This window comes from Castanea sativa, chromosome 10 (assembly GCF_040712315.1).
Source record: "Castanea sativa cultivar Marrone di Chiusa Pesio chromosome 10, ASM4071231v1".
NCBI lineage: Eukaryota > Viridiplantae > Streptophyta > Magnoliopsida > Fagales > Fagaceae > Castanea > Castanea sativa.
In genome coordinates, this window is record NC_134022.1 from 8,935,219 (window position 1) to 8,959,676 (window position 24,458).

The following is a 24,458-nucleotide window of genomic DNA, read 5'->3' on the forward strand; positions in this document are numbered from 1 at the left end:
AACATAATTGACCATAATCTTCGTAATTGAATCATCATGGTCCTCTCGCATCAGAACTTCTTTTGACCTTTTCACTAAGATACAAAATAATTCATCCAATAACAATAGCAATAACAATAACAAAAGTAAATAAAATTTTTAATAAGAACAATAATTGTACATGGAGTGCAAAAGAAATGTAATTGCGAAAAATAAAAACAAAAACTATGTTTTCATTGGGATTGACTATATGCTACATCCGGATGATGCAGTACCATGATGGACACGTTATAACCGAAGATTGACAAAATTGAGTATCAACTTTCGAAAATGTTAAAATTATACAAAATGTTTACAATATGATACGGTACAAATATAATTGATGTCACATAAATAATATAATATAAACAAATGTTTGAATTGTTTTTATACGATTGGTGAAATATTAATTTGGAAAAATCATGTAGTTAAATTTGCAATATCCTTTACATCACTTTTCAACTTTTAATTTTTTTTTTTTTTTTTTTTTTTTTTTTTTTTTTAAGTTTGAAAAATTGATAGGGCTTCTTAGTTCTTTAACATACTGACTGAAAATGAAATAAACCAAACTCTATATATTTAGCTTTTCTTTAACGTTAAAAAATCTACTAAAATAAGGGTTATTGGTTTTGGGTTGAAATTTTGATTTTGATTTTTTTAAAAAAAATTTAAAGGCCTAGTTAATGTTGAACTTTTCTTATGAAACTACTACTAAATTTCACCCCAGAAGGAAGGTAACAAAAATAAGAAAAAAGGAAACAAATGTAGGGAAAGGGATAGCTGAGCAGGTTATGACTTGTGAGTCATGACCCGCCATTAATCAAGTTGAAGTTTCCGAATTGTTCTTTTCGTGGCCAAGGTTTTTCCTAAAGATATATATTTTATCAAGTAAAGTTTTTGGTAATATTAAGGGATATTTAAAAAGATTTATGCACTTGAGTAGCTTTTGTTAGGACAAAGTATGCTCCAAACCGCTTTAGAGAATTCTTTTTCAATATACTAAGTAGTGTATTATTTAAATTTGTCTATTTTACGTTCACATTTATATAACTCAATATCTTTTAAGTTGCAATAATTAGAAAGTATCTTATGAGACTGTCTCATACAAGAATTTTCCTGTAACAATAGATACAGAAAATCGTAAAGTGGCAATCTAGCTTTGAAAAGTTGCAATCTAATTCACAAGATCAATGAGCTTTTGAAAAAAAAAAAAAAAAAAAGATGGCGAAAGATCGCCTATAATGATGTTCAATTAAGGGGGTAAGGTGAGGACCAACCAAGTCACGAACTTTTCCCAAAACTTCGTATGATCAACTTCAATCCTGGGCCTAAAGAAAAGGACATATTAAGTAGCAGCATTTGGGGCCACATGTTTCAATCGGCTCTGGACTGAGCTTAAGCTATCAGACCTTGGGCTGCCCCACATTGCAATCTTTCTTTCTTCTTATTTTGGTATATCATACATGACATGAGTAAAGGACTCTCCTTCAATTTCAAACTTTTTTTTTGATGAACTCCTTCATTTTCAAACTACTTTTGCTTTGCCTCCATCCATTTATTAATAGTAGATTCGCCTTGACAATTCTTACCCTATGTCTACCAATCTACAATGACTGGCATAGAATTTATGAATAGATAATTCATATGTTTCGGCCGAAAAGCAAATATTAACACTTTCGTTTGAGAGGTGGGAAATGAATGTAAAAAATTTAAATGGACAAAATCATTTTAAAATATTTATTTTATTCCCTTGTTTAAGAGTTTAAGTGGATATGAATAACTAGATAATAGAGGAATACTCATTCCTCCTTTTTTCCTCATAACCTCAAATTTTCATTCGCCCCAAAATTAAGTGGAATGAAAAGAATGAAATTAGATTTAATGAAATTTTTACTAAAACTCTCAAAATATCTCTAAATATTCAGCCCTTTACTTTAAATTAGGAATAAATAGTAATGTTATAAAATTATTCAATCTCGTTCAATCTATATTTCTTCCAAACAAATTTACTTACATTTTATTTTTTTATTTTAAAACATTCAAACAATATTACTTCATTCTATTTCTTTCTATTCCTTTATGAACTTCCAACAACGTTTAAATGAATTACACAACTACCAATCTATAGTGAATAGAAGAATCTGTTGTATTATGAACTTTATGTGACCAAATGGTTCCTACGTTATTTCAATCGACCAAATGGTTCCTATCAACTCCCAATAAGCACATCTAAAATGATAACCAAAACAGAAATGCACTCATACAAAATTATATCAAAAATTTTGGTCATCAACGTTACAGAGAGTTATCTCATTTGCGCTTGTTGAGGGGTTTTGGCGGATGCTTGGTCCTCTTCCTGTTTTGCACCAACCTGATTCGCATTTGCGATTTTTTCTGCTTCAGCTTTTTCAAGCAAAGCCTGCTGTTGCATCGTTTTCATCATCTCCTTCAGTGTCTTCTCCTCTCCATCTAGTTGCATTTTCATTATGACCTCAGCTTCTTTATCAATCGGTTTGAAGTACTCTTCAATAGCGGCCTCCTGCACATAAACATGATTTTGTCACAAAACGACTCATAGATTTCAACAGGGGCAACGAACAAAAAGAAAACAGAAGGGGCTCATTTAAGATAGTGAAACATCTTCCCTTATTTATAGAAAATGAAATGATTCATTCAGCCAAACATCTTCCATGCTAGAAATAAGGCTCTATTTAAGATCAACTAGAAAGAAATATCACCATATACAGAGCTCTCAGCTTTTGAGATATTAATAGACAAGTTTTTTAAAATTTGATGGAAAGCAGAAAGTATTAAACACTGAAAGCATTTGAATTCTATGAGAGGGCTTAAAGGTTAGATCATGCAATGCTCTTTAAAAGGTTGAATGAATTTAAGGTATCATTTCACATTCATAGCTATACTCTTTTATAAGAGTTATAAGCAATAAATTTTTTCATTAAAGAAGACAGTTCCAAGTACACTTTTTTTAAGAGTTCAATTACACTGGATGTGTATCAAAATATAACTAAGGAATTACAATATGAAATTCAAGGGATCTAAAATATCTAAAAAAGATGATGAAGGTATGCTGCCCAAAGCATTTATCCAATCAGAAAAGGATCTCAACAGAGTGTTTAATAACATGGTGAGGACATTCAACACCAGTAAACTTCAAAGACTCTTCCTCTCTCACCAAATTGCCCACTATATGCAGATATGGAAAATCCTTCTGGATTTTCAAACTCCTTTGATGATGAAAACTTCCTTGCCAACAAGCCAACATTTGAATCACAATCTTTGGCATAAACCAAGATACCCTAAATAATGCAATCACAAGAGACCCAATATCTCTACCCACTTTCCTCAAAACAAAAAACAAAAAAATCTCTACCCACTAAACAATGAAGTAGAAAGTACTAAACTGTCTACTCATTATTCCTATATATACAACACCAATCAATAATCACAATGTTTTGTTTTCTTAAATTATTCACATTTAAAATTTTACCCAATGCTGCTGTCCAAGTGAAAAAACAACTCGAGGTACCTGAGCACCCCATATCGTCCTGAGCTCCTCTAAGGAAATTTTATTCCATAGATCTCCTCAACGCATAATATGATCAAACATCAAACATCAGACTTTCCACTTTTTGTTTTTTTGTTTTTTTTGTTTTTTTAAGAGTAAAGAAAATTTTATTCAAAGACATAATAATGAGTCACCCAAGTATACAGCAAGGGACCAAAACAATCAAATACAGAAATTACAAGCATCCATCAAATCATTAACCAAAAAAATAGAATGACTTCCTATGATAGACATCCAATCCGATAGAGTTTAAAATCGACAATAGTCCTTTTAGAATCTTCAAAACACAGGTTGTTTTTCTCCCTCCAAATGCACCACATCAAACAATGAGGGACATCTATCTGGATAACACCATTATGATGATGACCAAAATTTCCTTGCCATCATGCAAGGAGCTAAACCACAGTTTTTGGCATCACCCAATAAATACCAGACAAGGTGAACACCATAGACCACAACTCAAAAACAATAGGACAATGTAGTAAAAGACGGTCTACCAATTCTCCATTACTTTTGCACATATAACAGCAATCTAGAATCAACACCGTCTGCTTATGTAAATTATCAATGGTCAAGATGGTTCCTAAAGCTGCAGTCCAAACAAAAAACACTCTAAAAGGAACCTTTTGCTTCCAAATACTTCTCCAAGGGAAGGACTGAGTACATACACCCAACAAGCTTGGTAATATCTGCTTACCTCAAAGCAGGAGCAAGTGTCCAACACATCTCATCCTCACCACCACCCCTCAATGAGACTCCATATATAACATCCCAAAAAACAGATAACGATTTTGATTCCCTATCATGAATTTCTCGCAAGAATTCCAAGTCCCAAAGAAGAATCCCGTTAGGAAACTACATGAGATCAGCCACATAAGCCTCCTTATCATTACTTATTTTGAATAAATCAGGAAAACACATACTCAAAGGATTATCCACACACCGGACATCCTGCCAAAATTTCACTCTAATCCCATCTTCAATCTGAAACTGAATGTAGCGAGAAAAAGTAGACCAACCACTACTAATAGTTTTCCGTAAACTCACCCCATAGGAGCCTGGAGCAGAATTAGAGAACCAATCTCCCCCCTCAACTCCATATTTAACCCTTATAATCCTTCTCCATAACGCTTCTCTCTCATACCCAAATCTCCACAACCATTTTCCCAATAGCGCTTCATTAAAGTATCTCAAATTTCGAATTGCTAGACTCCTAGACAAGATAGGAGAGTATACCTTGGACTAATTCACCAAGTGACGTTTAGAATCATCTCCCAGACCACCCTAAAGAAAATTTCGTTGAGGTTGTTGTATACGGTATGCCATATCCGCTTGAATTGGAAAAAGGGAGAGGAGATAAGTAAGTAAATTGGATAAAGTACTTTTTATGAGAGTAAGTCTCCCCCCTTTAGATAGATACAATCTTTTCCATCCCACTGGGATCCCAAACTTCTCTATCTTTCCATTTTGCACCCAATGGAAGGCCTAAATATTTCATAGGAAGTGAGCCTTGCTTACAACCCAACACATCTACTAGCATCTCAAAATTTGGAACCACTCCCGCGAGAACTAGATCAGACTTATCCAAATTAATGTTCAATCTCGATATAATCTCAAACCATGACAAAATCAAGCGCAAAAACATCTGGTCAATATCAGCATCACACATGACCAATGTATCATCTGCAAAGAGAAGATGAGTTACCTGTAAGTGATCACCTGTGGAGGTACCCACACTAAATCCAGACAATCAACCTTCCGTCATTTTGCTAACTGCCTCCATAACAACAACAAACAACAATGAGAACAAAGGATCACCTTGTTGAAAACCTCTATAATTCTCAAAGAAACCACATGGAGCTCTATTAATCAAAACTGAAAATTTGATCGTGGATATACAGTAAAAAAATCCATTTTCCCCATTTTTTTTGGGAAACCGAACCGGTCAAGCATATACATTAGGAAACCCCAATTCACATGATCATAAGCCTTCTCCACATCCAACTTACACAACACCCCCAGAACTCCTGATCTCAGCCTACTATCTAAGCACTCGTTTGCAATGAGACATGAGTCTAGAATCTACCTATTCTTAAAGAAGGCATTCTGAGACTTCGAAATAACATCCCCAATCACCTCTTTCAACCTATTAGCCAATACTTTAGCAATTATTTTATAAACCCCCCTATTAGACTAATAGGCCAAAAATCCTTCACCTCTACTGCATCTGATTTTTTGGTTCCACTTTTTGTTAGCTTTAAGGATTTGTGATCCTTACCTTGGCTAGATGGCAAACTAGGATACAACAAATCAAAGAGATCTCCATGGAATCCAATCCCCAATCTTGAAATGATCCACTAGATTGAGGATTCCAATACCACACTCCTCTCTCAGTTGAATCACCTAAATAATAGGCAATTGAAGCATTATTTTCCACTGCCAGGGAAAAGATTTGTACACCATAAGTCATTCCAAAATCAAACTCATGTGCCCCCAATAACAAATTTAATGTCTAGAATCTTATTTTTGATAAGCGAGTTTTGGCTCCAAGGGGACGGGAAAAAATGGAGATATTCTAGAAAATTATTCCCCGTCTCCTCTAATACTTTTCCACGGGTTCACCCCATGTGATCCCCTAACCAGCTTCATTTACCAACTCCCCATGCTTCTCCATATTTAACAAAAAATGAATGCCTCCAAAGCTGTTCTCACTCAACTCCAAATCTCTATAATCTTTATAGGGGAAGGAGAATGTTAGGAACCTAGTAGTTCCTAATGGGATTGGATGGGAATTGTAGGGGAATGTATGTGAATTGTAGGGGGATTCAATTCAAGGTAGTCACCCTCCATAGAGAAATATTAAGAGAGAGAGAGAGAGGAAATGCACTAAGCAATCAATTGGTTTATTCTTCAATGATGAAAATGTGATTACAAGTAGATATTTATAAAACCATAAAAATATTCTATTGGCCCATATGGCCTTATCCTAATGGTCCTATTATTCCCCATGTGCATTAATATTTCCAACATGTATTAAATGTGATTAACATGCTTGGGATTGTAACTAACCAACCAACTAACTAACTAAATGCATTCTATACCCAAATGTAGGTTCCTAAGCATCTGTCTTTTGTAGTGGGCGAAGGTAATCGTATCCGGTTTTGGCAAGATAGGTGGATTGGTGATAATACTCTAAAAGATCTCTATCTTGAGCTCTATGTGTGTTCAGCGGTCAAAGATGCTTAAATCTCTGAGGTCTTGTGGATTCTAGAAGGGGGTACTGTTAGAGTGTGGAATTTAAGGTTTCATAGAGCTTTTGAAGATTGGGAGTTAGCTACTTCTTATTCTCTACTTCAGCTTATCCAAAATCGTATTCCTCGAGGTGAGAGGAGAGATACTCTTTGCTGGCGGCTAAAAGGTAATGGTAAGTTTGACACCCGGTCTTACTATCATGCGATTCGGGGTGCTTCGAATTCTCAGTTTCCTTGGAAGGGGATTTGGAAACCAAAGATTTCTAAGTGCGTGGCGGTCTTTCTGTGGACAACTGCTCATGGTTGGATCCTCACTTTGGATAATCTAATGCTTAAGAGTCACCCCTTGGCTAATTGGTGTTGTATGTGTTGCCGTGATGGGGAGTCGGTAGACCACCTTCTTCTTCATTGCCCTGTTACTCATTCTCTATGGTCTTATATGCTTCAGGCTTTTGGAATGCATTGGGTTATGCTAGGTTCAGTGGCAGGTTTGTTATCTTGTTGGCATCAGTGGCTTGGGAAGCATAATTCGAATATTTGGAATTTGGTTCCAAGGTGCTTAATGTGGATTGTGTGGTTGGAACGCAATCGTTGATCTTTTGAGGACAAGGAGACGTTGGATGAGTTAAAGGTGTTAAGTCATCGCAGTCTTTTGGAGTGAGCTCGTTGTTGGGGTTTTACTAATTGTTCTTCTCTCTCTAAGTTTATGCCTTCCCTTAGCTTAGTTTCCTGATTCCCCACTTTGTGTTGTGCTGTGTGCTCTCTTGTTTTTTTTTTTTTTCTTCTTCTTGTTCATCATCATGAACATCTTGTACTTTTCTCATATTGTTTTATCATTAATATTATTTCTCTGATTACCTATAAAAAAAAAACATTTCCCTCTCCTTCAAAACACCTTGCCCACAAGGTGTTGTTGCAGTTGACATCTTCACAAGGGGAAACCGGCCACTAACCCAATACTCCAAAGCATCGTGAATATTGAACACACCAACTACTTCCAAGCTCCTTGTGACTACCTCGAATTAAGTCATTTCCCTACAATTCACATACATTACCCTATAATTTCCATCCAATCCCATTAGGAACTACTAGGTTCCTAACATTGAAAGGGGAGATTGTCTAGAAAAAGAAGCCCTGCCGCCTCTAATGCTTTTCCATAGGCTCACATCTGACCCCTAACCAGCTTTGTTGACTTGACACACACCCCCCCCCCCCCCCCCCAATGCTTCTCCATATTTGATACAAATGGTATGCCTCCAAAGCTGTCCCCTTTCAACTCCGCATCTCCATAATCTTTATAGATATACTTTAAGCAATCTATTTAGTTTCCTTTGCATCTCTAAAATTCTAATATAACCATTACAATGAAATAAACTCAAAGAGTACATCAAAAAGTCATCACTAAGACTAACATTGTTAAGACATAAGGCTTCCTTCTATAATCTTCAATCATGAAGACTTGGGGGTAACTTTTTTGTCTGCTTTAGCACTGTTATTTCCTATGTTTCAAGTTCAATATTGATGAATAAAAATTCACATCGTTTTATAGTGAATTAAAAAGAATTTTTCCACAAATGCAATCAACTGAATGTTAAAAGTAGAGCTTCAAATAATCCAATAAACCTTCTTCAATTATCCACCACAGGTGAAACCAAAACTTACAGTTTCTTCCAGCTTCTTATTTAAATTTTGCATCTCCACAACCATACGGCGAACCTCTGCTAAAATAGCCTGTTCTGGGACCTTTCTTAAGGCAGCCTTCCTTTCTTGTGCCTGGACATAGAGACAGAGTGTCAAGCACATGGAGATAACCATGTTTATCATACGAATGGTGAATGTTAAATGTGAAAAAAATCCAAAAAGCAACAAAGGAGATAAAGCTGAGAAAATGGTAGTTTGGTGTGCTTCCCTAGTTGACAGCCAAGATAAATATGATGGGAAGAAGCACTATTACAATTGACTGTGGTGTGTGCCTGTGTCTTTTAACTCTTTTTCAAAACTAGGAGTTATCAAATCAATTGGGAGACTCCTGTACAAATTAAAATTAGATTTTAATTTTTTTTTTCAATATAAGATCTGTTATACTCAAACAATATTCTCATATGATCATTTCAGTCAGGAAAAGAATCTTCTCATCCATCAAAACTTGTATATCTCACAGAAAACCAAGCTCAAAACAAATTGAACATTACTCCACCAAATGTAATAAAATTACACACCATCTGACAGATAGGAATTACAAAGGCTTCCTACAATGAGATTTACAAGTTCTGATCAGGAATGTTCTATCAGTTTCAGATTAGTATTGCTGTAGGTGGTGGGGCCTAGCCCCTTCAAGTTCAAGATAGAATCATTGTCTTCCAACTTTTCTCACTGGTATACCAGCAATACCAGATCAAAAACCCACCTACAAGATCAAAGTCTTATCTCTCCTCCCCCACCCACCCCCCTTCCCCCCCACCCCCCCAAAAAAAAAAGAAAGTGGAAAAAAAAACCCAACCCCCAAACAATTCTTTTTAAAGGAAATAGGAACTCTATGCATTTCCACAAAGAGTCTTATTCAACTATAAAACACCTGCTGCAAGGTCTGGGTATCACCAATTGGTAGAAAGTAAAAAAGGTGAAACACAGAAGTTGCTAGAGAACTGAAGAAATGGAAGAGTAACCAAATGAGTCAGAAGGTCATGCACATTTAAATTGATTTTTGTATAAGAAGATGAGCCAACTCTATTTTGTAGAAAGTTAAGCATTCTTGAAGTTGATCATTTGACATGAACAGATACCAAAGACAAGCAAGCAAGACAGAGAGGGTGGAAACATTGAAGGCATTATGGGTAGCCTAACAAACACTAGAGACATTAACTAGTAAATTACCACATGTTTTTACACCACACCTTTTCTAACTCTATACATACACATGCACACACATGAATATATATATATATATATATATATATATATATATATATATATATATATTATTCAAATACTGCAATACCAATGATGAACCCTTCAAATTGATTGCTTGCTCTGGTATAAAAGCTCTCTAAAAAGCAAGTAAGTTTGAAAAAGATAAACAACCCAACTTACCCTACTTGGTACATAAGCAAAAAGCATCCACTACAATTACAACAGCAAATGAAACATGTAGCACAACTTAAGAACACACAGAATACACAACATCATAATACAACAAAGAAAGCACTACAGAAATTACATTGAAAATTAAGCAACACCTGTTTCATACGCTGCTCAAGCTCCAACCTAAACGATCGGATTCTGCGTTCTTCATACCCAGAAAGAACCCTAACATAGAATAGGGCCTTCCTTCCAAAATCTAATAGCTTATTCATACTAATAATAATTCTACTTTCCTGCAACAATTAACATTCATATGAATTTAATTCAATAGCATATAAATCACAATTTCTATGACTTCAATGCCAGCGTTTTAAAGTGTGAATGCAAAATGATTCAGCTAAAGCGCCCTATTTGGTTGCCATGAAAATATAGGAAAACACTAAGTATCGTTTCGCACACATTTTGCAAGTAAATTACTAAGAGATATGATCAGTGCAACGTTCGGTTTCAATAGGGAGAAAATCACTTCGAAAGTGACAATTCATTATTGGAATCTGTGTGTGTGTGTGTGTGTGTGTACACAAACTTTATTCTTTTTCTTTTTCTTTTTCAGCTTCTAAGTTTCTCGGCAACCAAACAGGAATGTGTCAAGAATTTGATAGAACATCAGGAGTAGACGGATTACAAGCTTGGTTGAAAATTGAATTCACGGCCGAAGGAAATCCCTAATTTTGACAGTTAATTCAAAGAAGAAGAAAAGAGAAGTGAGAGATTCTGACCCTGATATGATGGGATTCTGAGGGAGCAGTGTGACTGTGAGCTAGTCTGGCCGCTGATCAACAAGTGTTGTTTGGGTGTATTTGAATTCTTGGGTTATCCAAATCCAGGTTTAGATAAACATGTTGCCCAAACTACCCTGCTTTCTTGTATAAATGTCTTTGACAAGCTGTTTTACAATAGGTTTATGTGTCAGTTGTTGGATGAGCAAAGACTAGTGTCATAGTCTAAATTAGGGTAGTAAACGAGCTGAGCCAAGTAGAGTACTAAAGTTAAAATTGTTCATTTAATTTTATTTCAAACACAAACCAAGCTCAAGCTCCTCACCAAACTATATTAGAGCATCCACACCAGGCTCAATATAATTTTAGACAAATTTGATCTAAAAAGCCCACTTTTTTCTATTTTAGCTAATCTACTATTCATAAACACCTACATCAAGCTCCATACTCTATCTCTACTCTATTAAAACATTATTTCTTTATTCAATTTTGTAACAGTCATTTTTTTCAAATGCTAACATTTTCCAACACCCCAATGGTCATTTTTTGCAAAAGTAATATTTCTCCAACGGTCATATTTTAACGATCATATTCTCTTATTATAAAGAAGACCATTTCCTCTCAAATTTGAGTCCACCTCAACCCAAACACTCTCATTTTCACTCTCATATTCAGTCAACTTTGTTTTCTCTCAACACAAAATTATATTTCTTTCACTCATTCTTTGTTTTCTTTTGACCATCCTGCATTTAACATAATTGCTAATGAATCATCATCCTCCAATGATGATGAGTTGGAGATAATCATACAACTAGCTATAGAAGAAAAACAATCAGGACCACACCGTGCTTCTGTTCAACGCCATAAGTTCATTAGGCGTGATTCTTTCCATGGCAATCGGAGGCTTAGTTCTCAACTACTTTGCCAAATCACTAGTATATCCTCTGAATATATTTTGAAGGAGGTTTCAAATGGGTCATTCACATAACAAACCTAAATGTGTCAGGTTTTCTTTGATCATTAAAACCTAAATGAATAAACTACAATTCTTGTAGTTTTAAAAGATATTTAGCCATTTTAAAAGAGTGTTAAAAGGAATTTCAGAAGGTGCACTACAATATAGAACTGCAGAATTTAGCAAAGTGAATTTCACTCCAATTTCAGAGAGTGCACGATTAGACCAAATAGATTTAACAACTACAATTCACTACAGCACACTCTATCAATTTTAATATGTATATTGTATAGAGTGCAGCCAATTACTTGTAGTTTGTTGAGAAATTTGAATGTGACTTTAGTAATACTTTCATTTGACAGATTTTAGCCAATTCCTTGTAGTTTGTTGAGAAATTTGAATAAACTCTGATCACCACAGCCTTTGGGCCAGAAATTCAGTAGATTACACAATCCTAGTTGACAATTTCATTCTATCTGGAGAGATATATCTTCTGTTACATAATCTTCTACTGCAAATACCTACTTTCTCAATTTCATTCTATCTAGCTTTGCTACTGTAATTCCCACAAAGCCCAATTCATCCCAATCATGACAGAATAAACCAAGAACATTCATTATTCTCCCTAGGCAACCATATTCATGTCATTTCACACTAAATGACTGCCCCAAACCAATAAGTGGCGTTACAAGATTAACCCGCAAATTGGGTATAAGGCTGCTAAGTGACAACACAATAATGGGACAGAATTGCTATGAAAGTATGTAAATTTCACTGACTGAGGCTGGAATTTGTGATGTTTTGGGAACCAAATCAACTCTATACTGACATAAAACATAAAACCCAAGGCACCTATCAACTCCATACTTTCAAAACAGAAACTCAGTAGCAAACACTGAAACACCACCTATAAAAACTAAAGCTCATGTTGTGCTCCTGAGTTTTACATGGGAAAATCTATCAAATCTATAAACTACAATGCAAAATGATCGAAACCCATGTGAAATTTTACAAATCTATCAACTCTATTAAACCCAAAGCCACCACCAACGCCAAAATTTGACACGCACGCACAACCGGGCATCATACCCATCCTCAATGGACAAAATTTCACATGGGTTTCGATCGGGATGAATAAAGTTTGGGGGAAAATCAAAGCGTACCTGAAATGGGTTTCGATTGGTGCCGTTGGAAAGCCCTTTCCCTGCGTCGGTGAAGTCAACGAACAGAACTCTCCTCCTTACTGAAAATGGCGCGAGCTCGAGCTCGAGCTCCAGCTGAGAGCCAGAGTGAAGAAAGATAGTGTCTCAACTCTCGAACTCAATTGATGTATTGAAACACAAGAAAATTTTGTTGTACATTGTATAGTACAGTCCGTTGAGCTCGAGCCTGATGCACAGGTGTTTTACTTTCTTTCTTTTTTTAGTAAATTTTTTTTTTTTTTCGCCTGGTTAAATTTTAGGCTTAAAAGGTGTTTTGCTTCTTTTTTTTCTTTTTTTTTTTTAAAGCTTTTTCATAGAAAAAATAATGGATAAAAAATATACATATTATGTCAACAATATTTTCATTACACTTTTACAACAAAATTTAGATAAAAAGTTGTTAAATATTTTTATTAGAGGGCAAGAAAGTAATTTTAGAAATTAATTCATATTAAAACTAATAATAATCTATTATCTAAAATTTGTTGTAAAAAACTAAAATAATAATCTATTATCTAGAATTTGTTATAAAAAAATTAAAAATGTTATGGAAATAGCAATCCTGTGAAAATACCTATGGTTGTTAATGGTTATATTAAAATGTTATGCCCTAAGCCATCACCAACCCCAACCTCCAAAGATGAAGTTTTATTTTTGTTTTGTTTCATTTAAAAAAAATTAGAAAAAACACATGGCAGCTTAGGTGGCAATAAAATAATATTTTAATACAATTAATAGTCATATCAACATTTTTCATACATTATTTTATGGCATGGGCTATTTTGACGCCATATGCAAGGAGATGAGAGAAGATCTTAAAAAAACTGACAATAGTGTATATCTAAAACTGCCTAATTCTTGAATATACAGCACAAGTTTTAAATCTCTTTAACACACACTCATTTTCTAATGTAGGATTTATCCACTGTTTTTTCTTTTAAGAATACTAAGTATTTTAACACACGCACACGGGAAGAAGGGAGAAAGTCTAAAAGAAATTAACAGTGGTATATATCCAAAATTGTCTAACTCTTGAATATATAGCACATGCTTTGAATCATAAAAGTCTCTTACAAAAATTAGGAGCTATAGTGTGTTGTTGGTTAAAAGGGTGATTTGTTCGATTGGTGAATGTTATAAGCTATTTAAGGTTAGTTTATTTTCTCATCAAACAAGTTCAAGTTTCTTAACCTGTTTTAAAGTTGGTTTATTTTATTGTTGAATAGGGACAGACCTAGGTGGGGGCCCAAGGGGCCCGGGCCCCCTCGAGTCCAAATTTTTTTTTCTTAGTTATAATATTTTTTATTTTTGTAGTTAGGTCCCCTTCCAAAACTTTAGGCCCCTTTCTCCACAATATGTCTAACTAACCTCACCCAAAGAAAAACTATCCAACCAAAAAACTTAACAAAAACAATAAAAATATTCACAATGGAGATTATATTTTAGCAACAAAAAAAAAACTATTTTACCACCAAAGAACCAAAAAATTATGTGTTATTGGAAAAGTTAAAGCTAAATTTTTTGCAACTACAGTAAACTGATATTAATACCAGTTGACTGTAGCAAGTTGTTAAAAATAAAATAAAATATTTTATTAAGATTATATCTCTTCCTTCAATTAAAAAACTCAAATTCTCTCGCATCATTTATTATTTTAATGAATTATTTATAATATCTTAAATGAAGTTATAAAAAAAAATAGAACATTTGATATTGAGTGTATTGTAAAGTGAGATAGTAAAATAGATAAAATAACTTTTTAAGGTACTAAAAGTTAAAATTTTTAGCACCACCAATGTGAATGCTCTAACTTCAACAATAACAAAAAATCCTAACTAACCTAGTATTAAAAAAAGAGATTATTTTGTCTTTGTTTATCTTTGTTGGTAAATGATTGTATCTTAATATATTTAGAAACAAAGATTTTGAGTATTTATAATTTTTTAATACTATATGGGTGTGTATTTGAAGTTTTTTTACTTTATATTTCGGCCCCCACTAACTTAAAATCTTGGGTCCGTCCTTGTTGTTGAACGAGTTCGAATGCTAATATATTTTTTAAAAAATTGTTATTATTCGATAAACACTAAGACTACACTTTTTTACCTCTTCATAAAAAACTGTAGTCTAATTATCTATGGGAACACAAATTTTATTAGTCTTTCCATCTAACTTGTGTTTTAAAACATGACTAAAATCACTCATATAGTCATATGAACATTAGACCAGGGACTAATAAGTTTGAGAAAGACTTAAGACACGACAAAATCTCATAATATTTTTACAACACCCTTATTTTGAGTTGTAATGGTCCGGGTAATATATTTTAATTTTATTTCATTTTTTATCTATAGTGGGTTGACAAGTCAACTAGTTATGAAAATGTTGTGAAATTTTATTGAATCCGTAGAAGAACTCAATAACTTTCAAGTTTCAACCGTTAATTTTGGGACTAGTATATTTTAGGGTTTTTTATTTTATTTTTTTGGCAAGGCTTAGCTCAAATGCATTGGGCCCAATACTATATGGATACATGGCAACATCATATCAAGTCTAGTATATAAGACACTAGACCCAAGCAGTGTCCTTCTTTTTTTTTTATGGAGAAATTTGATGGACACAACTAAATCTCATAACATTTTCACAACACACTTGTTTTTTATTATGGTGAGTCAAAGTCTAATATCTTATTATTTTATTTTAACCCATGAATGACTAACACGATGACACCTAAAAGTGAAAATATTGAAACAATTCGTTATATCCCTAGCACAACTCATTTAATAAGAACAAAAATTTGACTCTAAACATGTTTGAAGTCAAATGAGGGATTTTTTTTCTAAATAACCAAATCCCTCAAACAACTTTATTAGTTAGCAAGGTTTTGAAACTATTTAGTAATCTAACAAATCGAGTCCGCTGGACTTAATTTTGATCTTTGAAATCGAGGGAAGAAGAGTTAAGTTTCAATTTGAAATCAAGTGTTTCACACACGACTTCCATGAGGAGACTAGACGAAGAAACCCAGATGAAGAGCCATGAAGAAGGCGAAACCCAGCAAAGAAGAAACACAAACCAGCGGCGACAAAGCTCCAGGCCCTCTAATTCATTGTTTTCTTGTCTGGGTCTTTCGATTTGGTGATGCTTCGTTATTTGTTCTTGTTCTGGTCTGAGTGTTTTGATTTGGTGATGCTTCATTGTTTTTTCTTGTTCTGGTCTGATGTTCGTTGACTCTCAGGAAAATGGAGTCGTTGAGAGTCGAGTTCCATGGAAATCGAGTCTCTGAGACCCGATTTCCATGTAACTCGACTCTTACCGACTCGATTTAGGAAAACAAAATCGAGTACGCTAGACTCGATTTGTTAGATTATTAAATTGTTTCGAAACCTTGCTAACTAAAAAAATTGTTTGAGGGCTTTGGTTATTTTATGTAAAGGACGCATGTCACCTGGTTGAAACCAATGCTCTAAACATGATTAGAGTCAATTTTTTTTTTCTAGTTTTTGAGGGGTCATTTGATAACGTTGTTCTAATAACATTATTTATATTTTTTTAAATATGTATAAATAAAAAAATGTATAAAAATGCGTATAATATTGGTTAAAAACTATAGACGTGTCGTTAAACTACTGTACTAAACTGGCCAGCCTCTATCTCAAACGCGCTGCTTTTTTTTTTTTTTGTTACATATACGTTTCGAAAAACAAAGCAGTTACCAACTCTCAAACACACAAAAACTCACACGGTACGGAGAAAAGAGTTAAAGAGATTTTAATTGTGTGTGACCCTCCAAAGCTTTTGGCAACAAGTCACACCAATTGCATTTTCAGGTCCACATTGCTCTAACTCCTTCTATTCTTTTTAATATACATTGATGATTTTTGTTACCATGAACTTTATACTGCTTTGTGTTATAGTATATTAATTCTTCGTATAAGAGCTATTGGCAATGCATAAATTGGTAAAGTAAAAGATGAGGAACCCTAGATCTGGGATTCTTTGTTCTTTTCATAAAAATTCCTTTTAGTTTCGAGTATAAATGCTGAGTTTTGATTCATATTATATTCAATAATAATTGTTGTTGCAATTACAGCTTTGTTTCACCATATGGTTATTAAAGAATGTGATGGGAAATATATGAAAATTGTAAAACTTGATGTTTAAGGAAGCTCTCATTTAGCATTTTTTTTTTTCCTCTCCTTATTTTTTTTCCCTTACATTTTTCTGTAAAAGCAATTGAAACCCATAATGGGAATATGGAGAAGATCAAAGAATTTAAGAATTTTTTTTTTGCTGCCGCGGGGGGCGGGGTGGGGGTTAAAAACGTTGTGTTGTATTGTTTAGGGCTAGGCGTGGTCTTAGACTAAGAAGATTTTTGTAAGTGGTTTTGAGTTATTGAGGGAAGGTTTATTGGGATGAATTGAGCTGCAAATATTTTGGTAATGCGAAGTTTGCAACAGGAGAAATGTTTGTTGAGTGGTTACTTTAATGTTTATTACCTTTGCATAGATAGATGAATGATCTGAATTTTATGAATGGACTTCAAACAATTGCTCAAATATGTGCTAGTTCGCATCCATTGGTCTCAAAAGCAAAGGAATAGATGTTTTATTATTAGACATCCATCTTTCACATCTAAATGCTAATGCATGCTTATTAAATTATTTATTTATAAAATAAAATAAAATATAACATATATGTTTATCCAGCATATCTATAAGGTTGAATTTGATAAATAATTGAAGACTGTTGGGGAGATGTCACCTTGAGGAGCCTCTTTGAGTAGTTAATGTAACATATAGGGACACCACCTAATTCCCAACAAAGACAATTGTTAGAGAAGGAAAAGAGAAACTACTTTGAAATCTGGTGATGGTTATGTGCTTTATGAGCTTTTTGATCCTTGATCCTTCTATTAAAATATGCCATCCTAGAACCCAGTGGCTATCATCCAGTTTCTTGTTGAAAACACTATAAAGCTACTCTGAATATTATAATAATTTCTCTTTTCACTTGACCATAAAAATTATACAGTTTACGGAACTAATTTGGCTTTAATCATTACTATATGAGGGTTCTTTATGACTTGTACCAAACTCTATGTAATTAGATAGAACTCACCACTTTTTCACTTTGAGGCTTAAAAAAGGATGAAGAACTTAGTAATAAATTATCAACCTTAGAAACTAACAACATTTAAGGGCTAGAAAATATCCACCTGCAGATGAGAATTAGATGTCTTTGTGGTAATGTCATTCTTGCATCTAAAATGCTGCCTTACATATCAGAGCTTGCTTTAAGTTCCTTGAGTTCTATTTCAGGCTTTATCCCTCCACCGAGTACCCATTCTACTGCCCTGAAGAAAAAAAAGAAAAGGATCATTGGGTTAATTTCCTGATGTTAAAAAATCTGTAGAACTTGACTAAGTAAACAGCATGGTCATCAAGCCCTACCAATCCCTTCAATTGTGAACTCTAGTCAAAGATGTCCTTGTTGTTCTTAAGGAACCGTTATACATACTATTTTATTCATCTATGGTGTGTGTTAGCACCTGCGTGTGTGCTTGGAGGAAGGAAGGTAACTGCGTGCTGTCATGGGAGTTTTTTTTTTTTTGGGGGGGGGGGGGGCGGGGGTAGGGGTTGTGCTACAGAATTTTGGAGGCTATTCCGTTGTCTCATGTGGGCCATTAGAAGAGAGCGAGATCATCACGTTTTTTAGAAGAAGGAACCTTCCATACTGGACTTGAAATGTTTTATCTTGTGTTCTTTCTTTGTATGATTGGATGTCTATGATGAATACTTTTTTATTTTCCTCGTTAGTAGAATTTTGGATTTGTGTTCTGTTGATTTATAGGCCTATAGCAGTAGACTACTTGTGTAGTCAAAGGTAGCTTGTATTTTTTTTTAATAATAAAGTTCATCTTTACACATAAAAATAAAACTAATGGTGCGTGATTATGGCATATGACCTGACTAATAAGAATTTGAAGGTGGCATTACTAGCCTAAACTCATAATATCAGTCCCTTGATTTTATCACCTTATTACTGCATCACTCCCTCTCTCTATGTATCATTTCTTCCATGAGTTATTGTAGGACGAAAATGTTTGAATCACCCAAAAAACATTACTACAATAATTAAAGGGGCAAGATAATTAAGAAACCCACGGATAGAGATAGAAATAGAGAAAGATCTGTGAAAATCTTGAACAGATTAGTGTTTTGTGACAAAGAAGATGAATGCTGTGAAAATAAATTGCCATAAAGTGTTTTAGAATTTTTATTTAGAACAATTACCATTTGTTGTCTTAAAGATTTCAACTCATTGTATGAGTGATTTGTTTCTCTTCTTTTTTCCTTGAAATTGCAGGTGGAGGTGGAACAATAGAAAGATAATAAATATAGGATTAATGTCATAGCTACCAGTGATTTTAACTATGACTTCTGAACATCATACAACAAATACATCTCCACAGTCTTCTCCAGATGTTGGGCTACCTTCTCTATATGATGCCTTAACTCTGCAGCAGTATTATTTTGAACAGTCACTAGCAAGTGAGAAGCTGAGGTTCAAGAAGCTGGTTGACGAACAAGAAGCAAGCATAAAAGCAGCTGTCAAAGAAACCGCAGCTCGTGCAACAAAAGTTGGCAAAATTTTGATTGGGGAAAAAGATGCTGCACCAAAAGAGAAAGTTGAAGAATTTGATTCTCAGTGGTAAAATCCATAAACTTAGATCCTATCATTCACTTCAACTCTATTTAATGTCAGTTCTATTGCATCTATTTTTTGTTGTTGGATTTTTCTATGGTGGAGCATATTATTCCATTCTCCCAAGAAGAAAAAAAAAAAATATATATATATATATATATAGGTTATAGAAAATTCTCAAAATTCATTTAGTAGTTTTAACTTGAATATTTGCATCATTGTTGAATGGATTTCCACCAAAGAGCAACAATGTAAGTAATAAAATCATAAACTAAGACTTCATACCTGCATGCTTATTATGATAAAGAAGCCACAAGTAGTTCAACATACGTAATACTAAGATCTGATGAAAAGTTTGTTAATACATCATTTATATACACTTGTCAGCCTTGTCATAAGAGGGATCTAGAAATTTGTTAAATGCAAGCTGCCAATACTTGAATGTATTGAGTGATGACATTGAACTTACAGAAATTTGAAGAAAGTGTACCTCCCCAAGATAAAAATCATATAATATCTCATTAGTACTCTTTACCAACTTTGTGTCAAGACTTGAGAGATAGAACTATTGGGAAACTAGTTCCATTTGATTTTGGTGTAGAAGCGTACTCTGACTGAGCTATTCATGAGAATTGAAATGATGTCATATATTATATAGTGTGCTCTGTAAATTATTATGTTAAGAAATCATTTATGAAGCTCTAAGTATGTGTACCTTCAGTTGGTTGTATTTGTAACCAATACAAATATATTAAGAAACAAACAAAATTGCCTATTTTGTCACAACTTTTTAGCTCAAATTCCATGAAAACGTACCTGGCTCCATGTTATAGTTGTGACATTCTTTTTTATCTAATTAAATTTTTTGTTAATCACTAACATATTTTGTGCTAATTATGATCTTTAATACATGATTTGTCTTGTCCTTTGAATACTCAGCATGTCTAGGGGTGTTAAAGAGTTGCAATCTTGTTCACAGTCTCCATCTTCGCAATTTCTAAGGTCGAAATCCAGATCTCCTACTAGATACAAGAAAGAATATAAGGAGCACAAGGACCATTCATCAAAAGATACCACCAGTCATGGCCATCATAGACGTTCCAGTGACCATGACTGTTGGGATGATCACAAGCACCATTACAAGTCTAGTCACAGACGTAATAGATACTTTTCTGGTGGCAAATATGATTCAAACTCCCACCAGAATAAAAGCAGGCACACGACAAGGAGAAGATCTCGATCTAGATCACCTACTTGGAGACATCGTCCTGTTGACTCTAGTTCCCCAGGTTCTGGGTATTTTAGATCCGAGTTGCATGATTCTAGATGCTACAAACCTTCAAGAGTTACAGGTAGTCACAGCATGTCAAGAAGTCCTATCAGTGATTATAGCATTAGGAATAGAACTCAGCAGAGCGAGGACATCAACACGAGTATACCTAAAGTTCCAAGAAGGTCGCCCTCTATAGGGAACTTTTTGAGTAACAGAAGTGCAGGTCTTCAGGTGGATGACAGTGGTTACTATGCGAATCAAAATGTTAATGCAAGTAAGCAGCTGGAGAGAAAGGGAACCCCTATGAGAGAGCTGTTACTTAATTCTGAATCTTCATCAAGATCAATATGTTCTCTTGATTATTTTGGTGAAAGGACCACTGAAGCAATAAATGTTAGAAAAGATCTCTGGTCTGCACCTGGTGGTGGAAAACATCCAGCTGACGTGAATGCTGATGGAAGATTATTACCTGTAACCTCAGGTTGCAATTTTATGGATTCACCAGTATCTTCTCTTCCAAAATTTACTGGCTCCATGGACTATTCGACGCAGACAGACCGCCTGTCACGTATAGAGGATGTTGGCAATGGACATGATAGGATAGTGAAGAGTGAACATGAACTGTTGAATGTGACTGTGAAGGAGGTTGATGTAGATGACAGTAACCTTCCTACTCAGCAAGAGGTCTTTAATCATGAGGTGGATGTTATGCATGTAAGTGATCCTGCTAATTTAGCTTCCATCTCTTCTTTACTAGCAGATCCAAGTCCAAACAAATATAAATATTCAAAAGAGATTTGAAGCATCAGATGAGGTCAAAGAAGAGAGCAAAACATGAGAAACATCACCATGGTAGGCATCTAGAAGCACCTGAAGATGTTGACAAAGAACTGTAAGGCATAAGATGAAGGAACAAGAAGTTTGACATGACAAATACAAGGAAGAAACACTCTTGCTTAACTTTTGGTTGATATCCCTTCCTCTTAATCCTCTATTAGTTTGTTTGATGATGAGCTTCTGTGAATAGATCAAGTGGTTCCAGGAAGAAGAGAAGACTCTAGCTAGCTAGCTAGCTATCACTGTAGTACAGGCTAGTAGCAGAAACATTTATAGTTTTGCTGATGACGTTTCTTTTGTTTTGTTGATCATATATGTATATACCCCCTGTTCTGTTAAGCAATTGACCTTCTCTCTCATCTCTTTTACTATAATCTCCGGTGGCTTCACCTTATTAGGAAGGTAAAATGCCCATATTCCCACCGGGTTCTTGTTCTATGCAGATGTTCCCCACCTCGAAGAAAAGATGAGGTGAGAATTGAGCACTCATAATTCAGTCCTACCCCAATATTAGTCTGTTACCATGCCTGATAAGAACTGTCTTTACTCAACAATTGTACCTGTTTTTGGAGCACTAGATTGTTACTGTTGTTAAATGCCTAGGTGCATAGAGTGATGACTTACAAAACACATTAAGATAATTAGCCCCTAAAAGCCCAACCAAACGGGCACTTATACGCTTTTGCCCCTTTAGTCATTCCCTTGCATAATTATTATTCTTATTATTTGCTGAGTAAGAAAAATTCATTAAAACAATCACAGAAATTACAAGTTGGGGATTAACCCATCTCCATCCTGTTCCAAAAGGCAAAAATTAAGAATGGATGGGATGGGGATGTTTTCATCTTGCACAATCGTAGAGACCACCTAAAACTCTTCTCCGATTTAAGTTGACAGAAGACTATTTCAAAAATCCAATGCACTTGGAAATTTTGTGTCCAAATTTCTAGTTTAACTTCCATAGAAGATGTGATTTCACAAGCTCAAGCCCCTATAAAACTCACTATTACTCTTCACATTAATATCATAAGCATTGTTGTCATCGTCACACTACCATCGCAGTACCATAGACAACATCACTACCATGCAACATAGCTACCTTCCCCTTCAGGTACACTACTACTATTACAAATTTACAATATCCAAAAATCTTACCACCATCGTCACTGATGCCGCCACCCTCACAATAGTTTATAGCTACCAACACCATATTACTAACATTATCGCCAAATACATTATCAAGAACCTTGTAGCTCAACTGACACTTTATAATGTTTTTAGTAGGGTTATTCAAAGTTCAAATTATCACCCTCCCGTTATAACTATCGAACTTATAATTTTTTTTTTTTTTTTTAAAAGCCAAGTGCAATGTTAAGATTAAAAAAAAAAAAAAAAAGTGAAAGGATTTGAAACTTACAACATTTATTCATTCTATAATAATAATTTTTTTTTTAATCATCAAGATAGTTTCTTTTTTCAGTAAATCAGATTTAATTAATTCTTTTGGGGTAAAAAGGAAAGATTAGATTAACTAAAATGTAAATAGTAGAAAGTCTAAAGTATCCAACACCCCAAGCATCATCTAAAAGCTGGTACAAAATAGAGGAAAGAGGATTAAAATACAACGCAATATAATCACTAATTGAGTTTCCTTCACGGTGAACGTTACTAATGTGAGCTTCATCAAAAAAGCTAGAGGAGGGACTTGGAGCCAGAAATTAGAGCACTACAAGGGTGAAAGTCATCAATCAAGGTACAGTGAGATATGAGCTCTATATGTAGCTTGGGAATTTAAATGTTGTTTGCAAGGGTAAGTCCATCTCGGAGTCCCCATAATTCTACTGCCAAGGAGTGTGTGAAACCAATGCTTCTGGAGAAGCGCCCAATCCATGCCCTTTTCTATTACTCACTATTACTCTTCACATTAATATCATCAGCATTGTTGTCATCGTCACAATACCATCGCAGTACCATAGACAACATCACTAACATGCAACATAGCTACCTTCCCCTTCAGGTACACTACTACTATTACAAATATATAACATCCAAAAACCTTGCCACCATCGTCACTGTTGCCGCCACCCTCACAATAGTTTATAGCTATCAACACCATATTACTAACATTATCGCCAAATACGTTATCAAGAATCTTGTAGCTCAACTGACACTTCATAATATTTTTAGCAGGGTTATTCAAAGTTCAAATTATCACTCTTTCATTGTAACTATCGAACTTATAATTTTTTTATTTTATATATATTAAAAGCCAAGTGCAATGTTAATATTTAAATATATATTTTTATAGAAAAATAGAAGTGATAGGATTTGAAACTTACAACATTTATTCATTCTATAATAATTTAAAAAAAAAAATACAAATCATCAAGATAGTTTCTTTTTTAAGTAAATTAGATTTAATTGATTAACTAAAATGTAAATAGAACAAAGTCTAAAGTGTCCAACACCCCAAGCATCATCTAAAAGCTGGTACAAAATACAGGAAAGAGGATTAAAATACATCTCAATATAATCACTAATTAAGTTTCCTTCGCGGTGATCGTTACTAATGTGAGCTTCATCAAAAAAGCTGAAGGAGGAACTTGTAGCCAGAAATTAGAGCACTACAAGGGTGAGAGTCATCAATCAAGGTACAGTGAGATATGAGCTCTATATTTAGCTTGTGAATTTGATGTTGTTTGCAAGGGTAAGTCCATCTCGGAGTCTCCATAATTCTGCTGCCAAGGAGCGTGTGAAACCAATGCTTC

At 34.4% G+C, this 24,458-nt stretch overlaps 2 protein-coding genes across 3 annotated transcripts; one reads left to right on the forward strand and one right to left on the reverse strand.

Annotated features, from left to right (window-relative positions):
• Positions 1–2,056: 2,056 nt before the first annotated feature.
• LOC142611620 (uncharacterized) lies at positions 2,057–13,049 on the reverse strand. 2 transcript variants are annotated; one of them, XM_075783709.1, is made up of 5 exons: positions 12,834–13,049; positions 10,716–10,882; positions 10,092–10,229; positions 8,518–8,628; positions 2,057–2,557 (listed from the first exon to the last, which is right to left on the reverse strand). In XM_075783709.1, exons 3-5 carry the CDS (start codon positions 10,206–10,208, stop codon positions 2,324–2,326), a joined length of 462 nt encoding a protein of 153 aa, XP_075639824.1. In that variant the 5' UTR covers positions 10,209–10,229; positions 10,716–10,882; positions 12,834–13,049; the 3' UTR covers positions 2,057–2,323. The 2 variants fall into 2 exon arrangements, with proteins under 2 accessions (XP_075639824.1, XP_075639825.1); XM_075783710.1 differs by lacking the exon at positions 10,716–10,882 and having other exon boundaries at positions 12,834–13,039.
• Positions 13,050–16,583: 3,534 nt separating this feature from the next.
• Positions 16,584–22,197, forward strand: LOC142613033 (uncharacterized). Its single transcript, XM_075785210.1, has 3 exons — positions 16,584–16,702; positions 19,242–19,586; positions 20,520–22,197. The coding sequence occupies exons 2-3, from the start codon at positions 19,309–19,311 to the stop codon at positions 21,652–21,654; spliced, it is 1,413 nt and encodes a 470-aa protein (XP_075641325.1). The 5' UTR covers positions 16,584–16,702; positions 19,242–19,308; the 3' UTR covers positions 21,655–22,197.
• The last annotated feature ends 2,261 nt before the right edge of the window (positions 22,198–24,458 follow it).